The 15,486-nt window shown below is 37.6% G+C and overlaps 1 protein-coding gene across 3 annotated transcripts in view; it reads right to left on the reverse strand.

Annotated features, from left to right (window-relative positions):
* The window catches only part of alg6 (ALG6 alpha-1,3-glucosyltransferase), an 87,688-nt gene that overhangs the window by 47,343 nt on the left and 24,859 nt on the right, over positions 1-15,486 (reverse strand). For all 3 annotated transcript variants that reach the window (XR_005630441.1, XM_039734572.1, XM_039734573.1), the window contains 4 exons: positions 13,605-13,687; positions 7,181-7,245; positions 6,713-6,898; positions 741-876 (listed from right to left, as the gene is read on the reverse strand). Coding sequence is in view for 2 of the 3 variants with exons in the window: in XM_039734572.1 (XP_039590506.1) it covers positions 741-876; positions 6,713-6,898; positions 7,181-7,245; positions 13,605-13,687 (470 nt within the window). In the remaining variant the exon portion in view is untranslated. The remainder of the gene's footprint in view (positions 1-740; positions 877-6,712; positions 6,899-7,180; positions 7,246-13,604; positions 13,688-15,486) is intronic.

Raw genomic sequence — 15,486 nt, forward strand, 5'->3', positions numbered from 1 at the left:
TATACACCGACTGGCTGTAAATGAATAGAAAACCATTCAATACATTTCTAACGGCTTTCAGTTTGCTGTCCTCATTCTTATTAAAGACAACGTGAAAACACCAACACACACACACACACATAGTGTGCAACTGCACTTATTGAACAAAATGACATTATAGTTTTAAACTAGAACAACATGAAAGACTGGACAGACAAAAAGTCCTTAGTGATAAACCAAATTTGGATTTTCATGGTCCTGAGGAAAAAAAAAAACCAAAACCCTAGCAGGTCATAAAATTGTTAAAAAAACACAAACATAATTCATTTTAAAACCCGAATACAATGCCACAGCTGCGGATTTGATTTCCTCACTCCACTGCACTCCCCCAGTTGCCTAGTATCAAATTTTGATTCAATCACTTTAAAAACACGTCCTTGCTGCGTGTCACATTGGCACCAACCTTTGCTGTTAAATATGTACTTGCCAATAATGTGCTGAAATGTCCAGCAATAAATTAAGATGATTTATATATGCCAAGACGTTTAAACTGAAACTCATCTTATGACCTTTTTACGTAACCTTTCTGCTAGCAAGTGGAAAAAAACATAACAATGGGGGCAAAACGGCAGCGCCAACCATATATGCCTATTCCCGTACCACAAAATGACTTTTCTTTAGTCCCCCCCATTTCAAGTGTGATATTAAAACCGAGCTCGACACATTCAGTCCTGTTAAGTGTAAGTGAAATCTCACTATACCTCAAAAAGGCCACGATCGACGGGAAACAGCCGCCGGAGGACCTGCAGTGACTGCTGTGTGTCCAGAAGAAAAGGCAGCCAACACAAAGCAAATGACATTATGACACTCACTGCAATTTTTATTAGCAGGATCAGTCTGTGGAAGAACAAAAAATACAAAGACAAATATGAAAAACATGAGCTCCACTTTAATCATATCAATGAAAAACTGTAAAAAGAATATCTGCAGTGAGTATTAAACAATCAGTTTAATGTAACTTAGCATAGACTTGAGGCACTGGCATATAATGCATGCATTTACTAGTTAAATCCTTACTGTACTTTCACCAGGTTACAGCAGCAGATGGCTCATGAAATATAAAACTAAGGAAGAAGCTATAAGTGATTTGTCAGTCACTTTGGATATGACAAAGGTTTTCAATTCAGGTTATAGCAAGACTACAATGTAAAAAAGATGAAAGTTTTACTTCAGGACTGCAAAGCTCTGCAGCGTCTGGTGAATACAGCACAGCAGATCACAGGCACGCAGCTCCCTGTGGTCCATGACATCCACACTACACGCTGTCTCAGGAAAGTGAACCGTATCAGGCGGGACCCCAGCCACCCTGCACTGTCACTTTTCACCCTCCTCCCATCTGGGAAGCGACGAAAGTCCATTCGGACGTGCACCTCCAGGTTCAGGAACAGTTTCTAACCAACTGCAATCAGACTCATGAACAATCGGTAACCTTCTGTCACCTCCACTGCTACCTGCACATATACTTCTGCCACTGTCTCTGTTTATTCCTAGGATTCTAGTTTTATTTATTTACTTATTTAAATTCATTTATTTATTGTGTGTGGTTTTTCTTTGTCTATGTTCACTGTCTGTGGGGGCATATGCAAGCAAGCATTTCATTGTACATGGTACTTGTACACTTGACAATAAAGAATTGAATTGAATACTTTGCATCAAAGAATTGCATGCAAACACTTTTTATTTTTTGACCATGCATTGCATTAACTAATTTATTTCAAACATTTAAAAAAATTATTGTGTGGATCAACAGTAAATCCATCACCACACCAGAACAGTCACAGAAAAGCATGCAGAGGTCACATTCTAAATAGACAAATGAAACAGGCTGCTTTTACTCAAGTACGTGCTTTATAATGATATTGGGAATATGAAGTATTGCTTTCTGGAGAAGGGCATATTGTGGATTTTTTTTTCTTGGTTTATTTAATGCTAAGCTTAACTTAAGATAAAGCATCTGTGTTAAAAAGACAGTAATATTTTAGGAGAAAAACTCTTGTTTTTCTTCAAAATACAAATCAGTCTATTTCTTGCCTAAATATACATCTGGGCAGCCACACTCTTGAACAACAGTACATTACCTACAAGCTGTGCACGGGGAAGTGCTAAAGAAAGCTTCCAAAATGATCACTTGCCAAGAGCTAAATACGTCTTTCACTCTCAAGTCCAGATCAAGTAGTATATAAGTAGGTTGCTGATAAAAATGGCTTAAGAGTAAAGGTAAATCCACTATAGACTTAGAGTAGGAGAATTTAGTCTAATTTAAGACAGACGTGATTTAAAATTGTCGATAGCTGCAGACCTGTGGAAAATTTACCATCCTAACAGCACTTTTAATGTCCATGCGCTAAGGATGCTGCACTGTTCAGAATGCTTTAATACGGCACCTGGCTTTTTTAATTGGTTTGTACATTTTTATGTTCCTTTCTTGGATGCTTTCATCACTCTGTACACTGCCTTTTGCAGCACACAGAGTATTCTAGTCCCTTAGCAGCTAAAGTCACTTGTAATGAATGTAAAACGTGCTCTCAGAACACGTTACCCTCTAGTGAGTACCAGGCCCAAAATTATTCTCCTTCAAAACACGCATGGGTTCAGAATGGTGTGTACATCCTGACAATCGGTGTAACTGATTGATAAACATGGACCACAGAAAAACAGAATCAGATGACAATTAAGAATAAAGCGCCTTTAGGGGGATGGCGGGATGAGTGGAGTTGGAGTCAATTTTTTTTCATTAAAATTATTCTGAGTTTAAACTTCTTCTGCATACTGCAAAAAACCACACGTTAAAGAGAAATTAAAGCGGCAGTAATGTTTTAAAATTTGTTCAGCGAGGAGCGAGAGAAGTAGCACATACCTAGTGTGTCATCTGCACATTTCTGCGATCTGCCAGCCATCTAATCTACCAATGTGCTTGCCAGCAAATGCCCTTGGTACACTGTTACAAAATCAACAAATGTGCAGACATGAGGGGTTCTTTACATTTTCCTGCTGAGAATGATGCCTTTAAAGGCAACAGAGTATACAGCGTAAGTGACAACATGAAGGACAAAAGCTTTTCAATTCATTAGTACAAGCAAAACGGCCCTTTATTAGTTTTGCAGTTAAAAACATAAAAGAAAAGTTATTACATTTCATCGTTATCACATAAGGGACATTCTAGCATACAATACGGCTTTCATGATGGATATTTTGTGCAGGAAGAACTGCAAACCTAACCCACTGTCGGTGTATTTGCGTTTAAAAAGCAATATGAGCCAAATTTTATTTTTGATGTATTTATGCTTTGAAACCGTCAAGTCACTCTATTATTTATAGTAGATCCTCATTTTACACCAACCCATAAAATACACCTTTTTAATTGAAATGAATGAACACTGACAAGTCATGCAATGTCTTTGAAAATGTGGGAAAACATGACCTATGGGGAAATAGTAAGTTTAGGACCACACTGAGAGACCTTCGTTATTCTGTTACATACGCAAACTTTTAAAACAATTCAAGTAATGTTTTGCGGTGCGTACAATGTGGTGCTATTTGTTTTCTTGTAGATATTAACATTTCTGCTTATCTGTCGGTCCAGTAACTCAACAGAATAAACATCATTACATCTGGCAAATATGTGGCATTACCAATCAGGTCACCTGTCAATATTATGTGGCGGGCAGTAGGCACACAGGCAACAAGTTAAAAAAGCCATTATGGGCATTTTTGGGGTCACGTTACCCAAAGCACCATTTCAGCAGTGTAACTACTTACCATTTAAATCCAAGCTCTGATATTCTGTAATATCTTACATACAGTAAATGTTATAGAAATGCAATAAATACACATTAGTCTTTTAAAAATAAAGCAAGCATTTAAAGCACAAAATGCTGTCATACCCCTATTGGAGTCCACATAATATGTTTTTGAAGTGTTCTTGCAAATCAGATTATCCTGGTTTTATAAAACTGAATAATCAGTTGCCTTGGAAGAAGTTTAAAGGAACAACTGTGACACAAGTGTGATGAAATATTTTAAAAAGTCTTTTCCCCACAAATCAAGAACCAACCAAACAATGGGACAGTAGAATCACCAGTTAAAATCTTCCTACTGAGAAATGGCCGAGTGATGAGTCTACTACTAACTATCGCATTGCAGGCACATTACTTTGAAATGCACCTTGACATTAGAAAGGCCCATTTAATTATTAAGTTAGCTTACAGAGACAAATGTTTAATAAGGTAATTAGCCGATTATAATATTTTTGTTCACTCTTGCCACTTTCTAGCATTGATTGTTCGTTGTCTTGTGCTTGCCCAGAGATGTAACTGAATCTGTTTACTTAGTTTGTAATATTTTCAAAACTAGCCTGCGTAGTTTATCAGGCACTGGGCTTTCTGGGACATAATACCCTTTTGAATTTATGTTAAGTATTTTGAGCGAGGTTTTCTATAAATAAAACGCGTGTTTGTCCATTGCTAGCAAGTTCATGTGCAGCCGCACTCGGCCTGCCCTGCCCCGATATGTTAAATCAACATGAGGATTTCCTTACAACCCTTGTTTTTACTCACATGCTTTTCTTTACCTTTTCATTATGATGAAGTTATAGACTTTTCTTTATGTATAGAGAGATGTATCCATTTTTATTTTAGTCCTTTGCGTAGCTTTTAAGTGCAATTATTTGACTGAAATTTCTTATGCAAAACAACAGGCAGAAAATTATTACGTGCTTGAAGACAGAAGTTCTAACCCATAGGTTTCATAATTTATTATGCCATATCACTCAATTGTTAATGTCTGGTAGAAATATGTTTTTGGCAACAAGAAATTTTGTGGTGGTGGTGGAAAGCAGATTAGAGAATCTCTAACTATCATGCATTAATCTTAAAATGGACATTTCCCAGAAAAGATACCAATCTATGAAATTTATCCACATACTGGAAAAATATAAACTTTAATATCAGCTGATTTAAAGAAAGAAAAGTACTATATGACAGTCATTTGGGTTGTTTTTTAATTTGCTCTAGATCAGTGTTTCCCAAACTCAGTCCTGGGGACCCCCTGTGGCTGCAGGTTTTTTGATTTTCATTCTGCTTTTCCAGGTGTTCTAAGTGTTTAATTAATCCATTATTTACTAATTAGTGGGTCTGATGCTAAAGTAGTTGCAGCCTTTGGTTATTCCGTGTTGTTTGCCTGGTGTCTGTTCTGCTCAGTTTTAATTGTCATTAATAAGATACAACGAAGGGGGAAAAACTGGGCAAAATATAATGAAATCAACAAAAGAGAATTAAACATTTAAATCTATAGCAAAAGCAGAAATATTTCTAAATGTCTTATAAATGTAAAAATCATGCTGCTGTGCTTTTCTGAATGTAGAATAAAAGAAAAATAATACCAACTAATTAAATGAGCTCAATGCTATTAGGTGACTGATTAGGAGTCTGGTTGGAACAAAAACCTGCAGCCACAGGGGGGCCAGAGGACCGAGTTTGGGAAACACTGTTCTAGATCAATACTTCATGCAGTTCAGCCAAGACGGCAGATGCCCCTTATATGCCATGTTGTAGTTATATCTGGTAGTAAATGGTATATTTTAAATATTAATGACATAATATAAAACTCCCAGAATAGTCATATTATTGAAATTAACCCATACTCCCAGGAGAATTAACTATATCAGAAACTGTGTTTCAAAGAGCAAATTCTAAGTCATGAGGCTTAAACTTTCAAGCATAGACAATGCCAGACTTCTGCATCTATGATAATAGCAGGTCAGGTCAGGGAGCATGCACTGGTACAGCGTGTTGCCTCACCCACACCATGATGAAACAGCTCAGGACCCTGGTTGGCAACTCCCTAGTCAGACACATGGTCCAGCCTCTAACCCCAAAGGAAATGACCCTCTATCTGCCGCTGCCAGGTGGTATGTGGGCATCCCCTTGGCCTGGTCCAGTTGCCCTGGTCCTCGGGGAATCGTACCACATGGCCATAGTGCCATAACTGACGCTCCCTCACAATGCAGGTAATATGCTTCATTCGACACAAAGTCAAACTATCGGGACCCAACGATTCTCCCGAAGAGACACAGTACCAAAGGAGTCTAGTCATCGTCTCAGATCACTAGATGGCATCCATGTCTCGCAACCATACAGCAAAACAGGAATCACCAGATCTCAAAAGACTTGGACCTTTGGCCTTTTGCACAGATATCGGGAGCGTCACACACCCCTTTTCCAGCGACCTCATGACCCCCCATGTTCTCCCAATCTGTCTACAGATTTCAAAGGAAGAGTCACCAAAGACATGAACGTCACTGCCTAATAGTACTAGGGTGTTATACCGTGTTAGCCATTATGAATGTAGTGAGAAGTCAGGCAAAATGACACCTTTTATTGGCTAACTAAAAAGATTTCAATATGTCAAGCTTTCACAGCAACTCAGGCCCCTTCTTCATCGTCTGAAGAAGGGGCCTGAGTTGCCTCAAAAGCTTGCTTATTGTAATCTTCCTTTAGCTAATAGGTAAGCTGTCCCAAGATCTCATCCAGATTCTTCTTAACAGACTGTTTGGAGGCAGGGAGTGAAACCACAATTGGAAAAACAATTTGTATGGAATGTATCAACTATGCAGACATACTGTACAGTATTTCACCTATCATCTCAAAACAACAGAAAATAAACAGACTCTTACCCTTTGCCTTTTAATCCTTTCCTCAAACATTTGCCAAGAAGGTAACAGAAAAATGGCAGGGAGTGGTACAATTCCATTTGTTTGTAGTTCAGAGCAAAGCAGAAGGCAACCGAACCAAGGATGTCCCACTGTAAGGCTATGAAAAAAATACCCCATAAAGCAAACCCTAAACTTATACAGTTATATATGTTTATTTGTTAAGGAAAAATGCAGAATAGACAATTTAATATAAAAACTTTAATAATTACACTAGTAGGGTCAAACAGGGCTACAATTTATGTTCTTTAACTGAAGTTAACACTGGGATGTTGAGAGCATTGAGAAGAACCTGGACTTTTTATGTTCTTTGTTAAATCTTTTCATGAAGGTCACAGTTTGTCAACATTTGCTATGGTAATTGTAGGGAGGACCAGATTTGGAACAATGCAACAATTATGATAACTTTACAAAGAAAATCTCAAAGGATACTGAAAATGTCCGTGGTCTATGAGAATGAGTCCTGGAAACAACAAAACACTCAGCGCAAAAGAAGCCTGAAAACATAACACAGGATATTTTAAAAGCAATCGGATGCCATTGAGACCACCAGCATTGTCTGCATAGCTAATAATTATCTCAAAATCACATCCAAGTGTGTTCTTATGCAGTAAGAGTCTCTGCTTCATCTGCATGACTTGACATTTTGTCCCACACTTGCATTTTGCACTTCCTCTGATTTTCTTTCCTCGTCCCAAGTAAGCAAATCATTGTGTTGGTTCAACTTTGATACCTTTGAGAATTTTGAAGATTAAGATTAGGTTCTCAGGTAGCCTTATTTTTTCAAGACAAAACTACAACTGTGAACTTGAACTTTACTGCCAGGTAATATACAGTAGTTGCTAGAAATTTCTCTTGGTGTTGCATCCACATAACTACCGTAGCTAAATAGATGCAGGACATGCCCCGTGCTCCAAGGATGCACATGTGTATTCTTCTTTGCACATCTCAGATTCTAGTGCTGTTTTAGGTATTGTGTGGCACTCTGACAACAGTTGCATGCTCTCTCATTACTGCATCACAAAGTTCCATCACGAACACGAGGTCCCCTCAGGGCTGTGTTCTGTCTTCTCGCCTTTACTTTCTCTATACCAATAACTTCACTTGCAGAGACCCCTTTGCAAATGTGCTGAAATTTGCTGATGACACCACCCTGACTGTCCTGATCTCAGAGGGAGACTAGGTAGACTGGCACTCTCAACAATCTCAAGTTCAATACTCTATAAACAGTAGAAATGGTTGTGGATTTTAGGAGGCACTGCTCATCTCCTACTCCCCTGGTTATAAATAGTGTCACTGTCAACAAAATGGAATCATTTCAGTTTCTTGGCACCGTCATCATTCATAGTCTGAACTGGGATAACGAACATAACTTCTTTTATCAAAAATGCTCAGCTGTGTATGTTTTTTCTCCATCAATATAAAAAATATAAATGTAAACTGCATTGATACAGATTTAAAAATCATCCTCATTTTCTAAATAACAGTCTGGTATGGCATAACCACTTGTAGGCCTGAAAATAATATGGAAATATAATTAAATATTACAATTGGCAGGATCTACCTCTATCAAAAACAGACTTATTATCATTTATTAAACATTTGGCTTTATTCTTTACTGAATTTCCTTGATAATGTATTCTTCTGAGATGTTATTGGTCTATAATTAACTGGATACATTTGAGAGAGAGATACATGTAAAAGTATATTTAGTCAGTACATAAAATACTTATGCCTTTAATACAGGAATTTATTTAAAGAAAAACTCAAGATACTTGTAACTACAGTGATAAAATAAAGAGGCTCTAAATCACAATGTACTTATTGACTAATAAACATGTCATACATTTAAACCAAATTAAATTGATCCTAGTTGTATACCAAAAAGTATCCTCTAAAATAGGGGTCTACAAAGTTAATCCTGATGGGCCTTAGTGGGTACAAGGTTTTGTCCCAAACCAATTTCTTAATAAGAAAACAGCTTTTGAAGCACTTATTGCTCACAACATTTTTATGCTTCATTTTCACTGTCTCACTTGTTAACATTCCCCACTCTTCAACACTTATTTTAGCCTTCATTAACAGTTTTAATGGCTCCTTATTAGCAATAGGATGCAAATGACAAAGGAGCCGGCAGTTCTCCATCTAATTTACATCTGTGTGTATTCATCAAGAACTACCTGGTTTAATAGATACTGTATCTGAAAGGAAGCTGAATAGATAAAAACATGAAGTTCTGAGAATTGTTTATCTGCTGCAAGCTACACATCATCTGGATGATATCCTTGAAAGGAAAAAAAATCTACAATACAGTGGGATGCAAAAGTTTGGGCAACCTTGTTAATAGTCATTATTTTCCTGTATAAATCGTTGGTTGTAATGATAAAAAATGTCAGTTAAATATATCATATAGGAGACACACACAGTGATATTTGAGAAGTGAAATGAAGTTTATTGGATTTACAGAAAGTGTGCAATAATTGTTCAAACAAAATCAGGCAGGTGCATAAATTTGGGCACCACAAAAAAGAAATGAAATCAATATTTAGTAGATCCGCCTTTTGCAGAAATTCCAGCCTCTAAATGCTTCCTGTAGGTTCCAATGAGAGTCTGGATTGTGGTTGAAGGTATTTTGGACCATTCCTCTTTACAAAACATCTCTAGTTCATTCAGGTTTGATGGCTTCTGAGCATGGACAGCTCTCTTTAACTCACACCACAGATTTTCAATTATATCAGGTCTGGGGACTGAGATGGCCATTCCAGAACGTTGTACTTGTTCCTCTGCATGAATGCCTTAGTGGATTTTGAGCAGTGTTTCGGGTCGTTGTCTTGTTGAAAGATCCAGCCCCGGCGCAGCTTCAGCTTTGTCACTGATTCCTGGACATTGGTCTCCAGAATCTGCTGATACTGAGTGGAATCCATGCGTCCCTCAACTTTGACAAGATTCCCAGTCCCTGCACTGGCCACACAGCATGATGGAACCACCACCATATTTTACTGTAGGTAGCAGGTGTTTTTCTTGGAATGCTGTGTTCTTTTTCCTCCATGCATAACACCCCTTGTTATGCCCAAATAACTCAATTTTAGTTTCATCAGTCCACAGCACCTTATTCCAAAATGAAGCTGGCTTGTCCAAATGTGCTTGAGCAGACCTCAAGCTGCTCTGTTTGTGCTTCCTCTGCATCACTCACGCATACAGCATCTCCTTGTGTAAAGTGCGAATGGTTGAACGATGCACAGTGACTCCATCTGCTGCAAGATGATGTTGTAGGTCTTTGGTGCTGGTCTGTGGGTTGACTCTGACTGTTCTCACCATTCGTCTTCTGTCTATCCGAAATCTTTCTTGGTCTGCCACTTTGAGCCTTAACTTGAACTGAGCCTGTGGTCTTCCATTTCCTCAATATGTTCCTAACTGTGGAAACAGACAGCTTCAATCTCTGGGACAGCTTTCTGTATCCTTCCCCTAAACCATGATGGTGAACAATCTTTGTCTTCAGGTCATTAGAGAGTTGTTTTGTGACCCCCATGTTGCTACTCTTCAGAGAAAATTAAAGGAGGAGGGAAACTTACAATTGACCCCCTTAAATACTCGGATTCACCTGTGTATGTAGGTCAGGGGTCACTGAGCTTACCAAGCCAATTGGAGTTCCAATAATTAGTTCTAAAAGTTTGGGAATCAATAAAATGACAACGGTGCCCAAATTTATGAACCTGCCTGTTTTTTTTTAACAATTATTGCACACTTTCTGTAAATCCAATAAACTTCATTTCACTTCTCAAATATCACTGTGTGTGTCTCCTATATAATATATTTAACTGACATTTTTTATCGTAACAACCAGCGATTTATACAGGAAAATAATGACTATTAACAAGGTTGCCAAAACTTTTGCATCCCACTGTATAAGAATGACTTGAAAAACTAACAAGAAATAAAATTAAATCAGATCTGTTATCTAAAAGGACTGGTTTTCAATTAGGCAATCAGGTTGGAACAAAAGCCTACCATCACTACAGCCCTCCAGGACCAAATTGACAGACCCCTCACTGAAATAATACAATTATAACCTGAAATTAGTTAGAAAAGTAAGTGTATGAGAGCGGTAAATACCCTGCATTTCTGGAATATGCACACTACCTCAGATATCTGCACAAAAACACACATTTAAAATGCCTAGTCTAAGTTACTGCTTTCTAAACTGTCCCTATACTATAAATTTATATTTAGTCAGTTATCTTGTAAAATTAGGAGAATAAAATATTTGGAAATGCATATATTTGAGATGGCAAAATAAGCATCCAAATCTGACAAAAGACCAGGAAATTCCCAGTAAAAATAAAGGGAGTACCCACTTTGTTGCAAGAAGTACCGTATATACTTGCCATTAAGTTCTCCCGCAGATAAGTCGGGGGTATTTTATAATGTCAGTTGTATAAGTCGAATGCATAAAACTCACAGCATTGATCCAAGAGATTATGATATGCTAACGCCTACCTGAGAGAGTAACCACGGAGCACACGGCCTTCCTTTTCTATGTATTGTGCCTACATGACCACACGGTAATACCCAAACTATTCTGAAGCGACGTGTGCAGTGTTTAGTGTTTTTTGTATCTCGCACCCTCATACACCTTTATTGTAAGAGCATCTACGATGGAGCGTTCGATCAGAAGAAAATATAAAGCTCATTTTAAATTAAACGTCGTTGAAGTGGTGAAAGAAATTGGTAACTGCGCTGCTGCAACAAAATTCGTTGTGTCTGAGAAACCGATGTGAGATTGGAGGAGGCAAGAATATGTAAAAAAAAGTGTTGCATTTTTGAACGGGCGTATAAGTCAGGGTCTAATTTTATGTTAGATTTTTCGGATTTCAAGACCCGACTTATACGCGAGTATATATGGTAAATTCTGAAAATGACTGAGCTGTTTATGCTGATAATTTGAAAAAAAAAAAAAAAAGTAAAACACAGTATTACTGAAAGCAAGTCTACAGGACAGAAATGAGACCTCGTCTGAGTTTTTTTTTTTTGTGTAATTCTTTTCAAATGCCACATAAACTAAACTGTATAAATAAGATAAAGCAGGTACTAAACAGATGAACAATTCTTTGAAAACACTATAATAGTTACATACATATCAATGCTATTACCTGTCAAACAAATGTGTACCTAATTAATTGAGAGTCTCCTCCCAAGCTTCGTCTGAAAATGGGTAGCTCTACTGGTTTGATGAACATGGACATTTCAGAACCTTAGATTACATTTTACTCCTAAAATTAGTTTTCCCAAGGTGGAATAATCATTCCAAAAGCCAATAAAATATTTTTCAGAGTTAGACATAACTAAGAAAAGCACGGAAACACAAAATGGTTGAATAACAGTCAACTGGAAATAGTTGCTTTTGTTAAGAAATGCACAGCTACCTCCAAATGAAAACAAATGGCTCCAGCTTAATGGTCAAAAATACACTTGTACAAAAGTGAATGACTATCTATCTTATATACTTATATATGTTACGGCCAAAACCCGAAGTTTAGCCAATTCCCGAATTGGCCCGCCGTTTCGCATTTTGGCCGAGAGGTGTGGCCAAAGTCCAAATTACTAGAAATGACCAGCGTATATGCTACTTTGGCTGGCCATTTCGCGAAGTGGCAAGAACTCCCTGGCCAAAATCCGACGCGCTGATGTAAGACTGTCCGCTCAAGGTGCGAAGATGCTTAAAATGTTTCAGATGCAGATTCAGAAGTGAGTTTTCCATTCTGCACGAGTAGCTGCTCAAGGTGGGTCTTGTTCAGAAAGTGGATGCCACCTGAGACAGCCTTCCCCTCGCCCAAACACTAACCTTAAGGTCAATAAAATAGTCCCTGATGTTAAGTCACTATTTTAGGGCTAAAATGATAACAAAAATGTGAAACCTACTTATATCCCTAATCTTAATTATTGTGAAACGACCAAGTGGCATCCGCTTTCTGAACAGGAGCCGCCAAGGCTACACTCGATGCAATTGCATTACTAAGTGCGCAACAAATTGCTGCTCATGCCTTTTTTCTTCCAACATTGGCCGATCGCCCCATGCCATTTCGCAAACTGGCTGGCCAAATCCCAAAATCAAGGAAAAGATCGGACATTGGCCATTTCCCAGTTTGGCCGGACACTTCCCGCTTTGGCTGATTACGGGTTTTGGCCGTAATATATACATTTTGCAGTAGATATTTAATATGTTATTTTGTGTTTTTTTTTCACAAAAGACTGTGAGGGGGTGCCCACTTCACAAGTGCTTACCAGAAGCAGGAGCAACACTGGGCTGCCACTCTGAAGGAATTATCCCAGTAGACAGCCTGCAGGACAAAGAGGGAGAATCACACTGGCAGTCGAAGGAGATGTCCATAATATGCCAATGTAAAAATGAAAGGGCCACTAGGGAGGCCAGAAAAGTGTGTAGGTAGATGGAGAGTGGGACAAACATCTTACTGACCCAGAGATAGAGAGAAATAGAAAGGAAGGAGCTAAAGAAAGTGCTTGGCACTGTACTGCGATGAACAAAAGGAGGTTCCGATCTTTTAGGTTAGCCAGAGGGGCAGCAGGTTTTATTGTTTTAACTTTATTTTGTATTTTAAGTTCTGCCTTTTGCATATCTCTACCTGCAATGCATGTTTCCAATAAATGCATCATTTTTAGTTCATGTATACATCCTGGCTGACCATATGAATCTGGGCATGGCTCAAGAGTGCGTCTACAAGTTAAACGGCATACATTTCTGTAAAGCTGTAAATTTCCTTCATCAAATTTTAAAACCACATCAAACATTTATTAACTTATGCATAAAAATTCCAGACAGGAAAGAAAGTCCTTTTACCTTCTTCTTTGAAGAACCTTCACAAAAATAGAAGGCATACATAAAAACTGCTGGAATGTAAACGATGAAATCTGCAGCCAAAACTAAAAAAACAGACAAACAAACAAATAAGTATTTAAAAAATGTATGACAGATAAAAAATTATTCATAGTCAAGATTGTGCATTCAATCAAAAGTAAACATGACACTGGTCCTTCTTCATAAATTTAAATAACACAACACAACATAAAACATAGCTCCCATTTTACTTTTTAAATCAAAATAAATTGAGGTGCTTTATATTTGCAATTTGTTTTGCTGCATGAGTGTCAACAAAAATAGGGACATTTTTTAAGACATCATTTTAGACATACAGTAATGGCCCGTTCTCATTTTTAAATCTGGCTCTGGCCTCCAACACTCATGGTTTAAATGGTTCTTGATGATTAGGCCAATTCCTACTAGCTAATGTGGTCCTCATGCCTCAAGACCGGGCATTCTGAAGCCATTTATATAACCGCTGTCTGAGACCCCTTGATCTCACTCAACTGTTTGGTATCCACATATTAACACGCACAAACATGGAGTGGAGGTTAACTGCGGGCAAATGTTGCTACTGAAACTTAGTTTTGCAAGTTAATTATACACTAAAGTTGCTCATTAAAAAACTCAGTAATTTACAAGCATGTACTTTAAATGTCAGATAAAGTTCAGTGAAAGCGGTCACACAGTGAGCTGTACTTATTTAGTAGAAATGCTGTCAATTATGCGTCACTTATTCATGCACAGACCATTTCTAAGCATAATTTTATTGTACACTGTTATTACAGAAATATGGCAATATATCATTAACAAGGTTTAATGCAAAAAAATATAATAATCTGCATTGAAGAAAGAAAATATATTAGACATCCAAAGGAAATAACCTCAAACAAAATAGGGGATTTCGATAATGGATTTACAAGTATCCAAAGTAGGTCAATGTATGGAATTGTTAAGAAAGACTAGTAGAGTGAAGAATTATTTAAAAATACAAAAGTCAACTGAAGTCATCCTTAGCCCGTACAATGAACTCTGTAGGTTAAATAAAAAGAGTCTAAGAGGAGTTTAAAAATCTGATCTTTATGAAAGAAATATTACGTAACATTGTTGACAACTTTTATTTTAAAATAAACTATGGATGGGATAAATAACAATGAACTAACATTTTCCTAGTGGTAAATGCTGATATTATTTTCTACTCCCCTGTCACAAAAAACATACAACCTTAATTTAAAATGAAAAGAAGAAAAATAAAACTTAATTTTGTGCCTTTTTCAGAATAGACCAGATAAATGCCTTATTCTTATCAATAACGTTTAAAGTTATGTAATTCGAAACAAACATGTAAACACCCACAATAAAACAAAAAAAATATATAAACTGCTCAAAAAAATTAAAGGAACACTGTGAAAATACATCAGATCTCAATGGGAAAAAAAAAAATCCTGCTGGCTATCTCGACTGATATGGACTGATATGGTGATGTGTTATGAATAAAAGGATGCCACATAGTTTGATGGAAATGAAAAAATGATCAACATACAGAGAGCTGGATTCAAAAACACCCCGAAAATCAAAGTGAAAAAATGATGCGTCAGGCTCGTCCATTCTGCCGAAATTTCATTGCAGGAACTCCATATCGTACTCAGTAGTTTGTGTGGCCCCCCCAATGCTTGTATGCATAACCACACAACGTCCTAATGAGACGACGGATGGTGACCTGGTGGATCTCCTCCCAGATCTGGACCAGGGCATCACTGAGCTCCTGGACGGTCTGAGGCATCGGATGGCCGGAAACATAATGTCCCACCCAGAGGTGTTCTACTGGATTGAGGTCAGGTGAGTGAGCGTGGGGGCCAGT

The sequence above is a fragment of the Polypterus senegalus genome, chromosome 14 (assembly GCF_016835505.1).
Source record: "Polypterus senegalus isolate Bchr_013 chromosome 14, ASM1683550v1, whole genome shotgun sequence".
Taxonomy (NCBI): Eukaryota; Metazoa; Chordata; class Cladistia; order Polypteriformes; family Polypteridae; genus Polypterus; species Polypterus senegalus.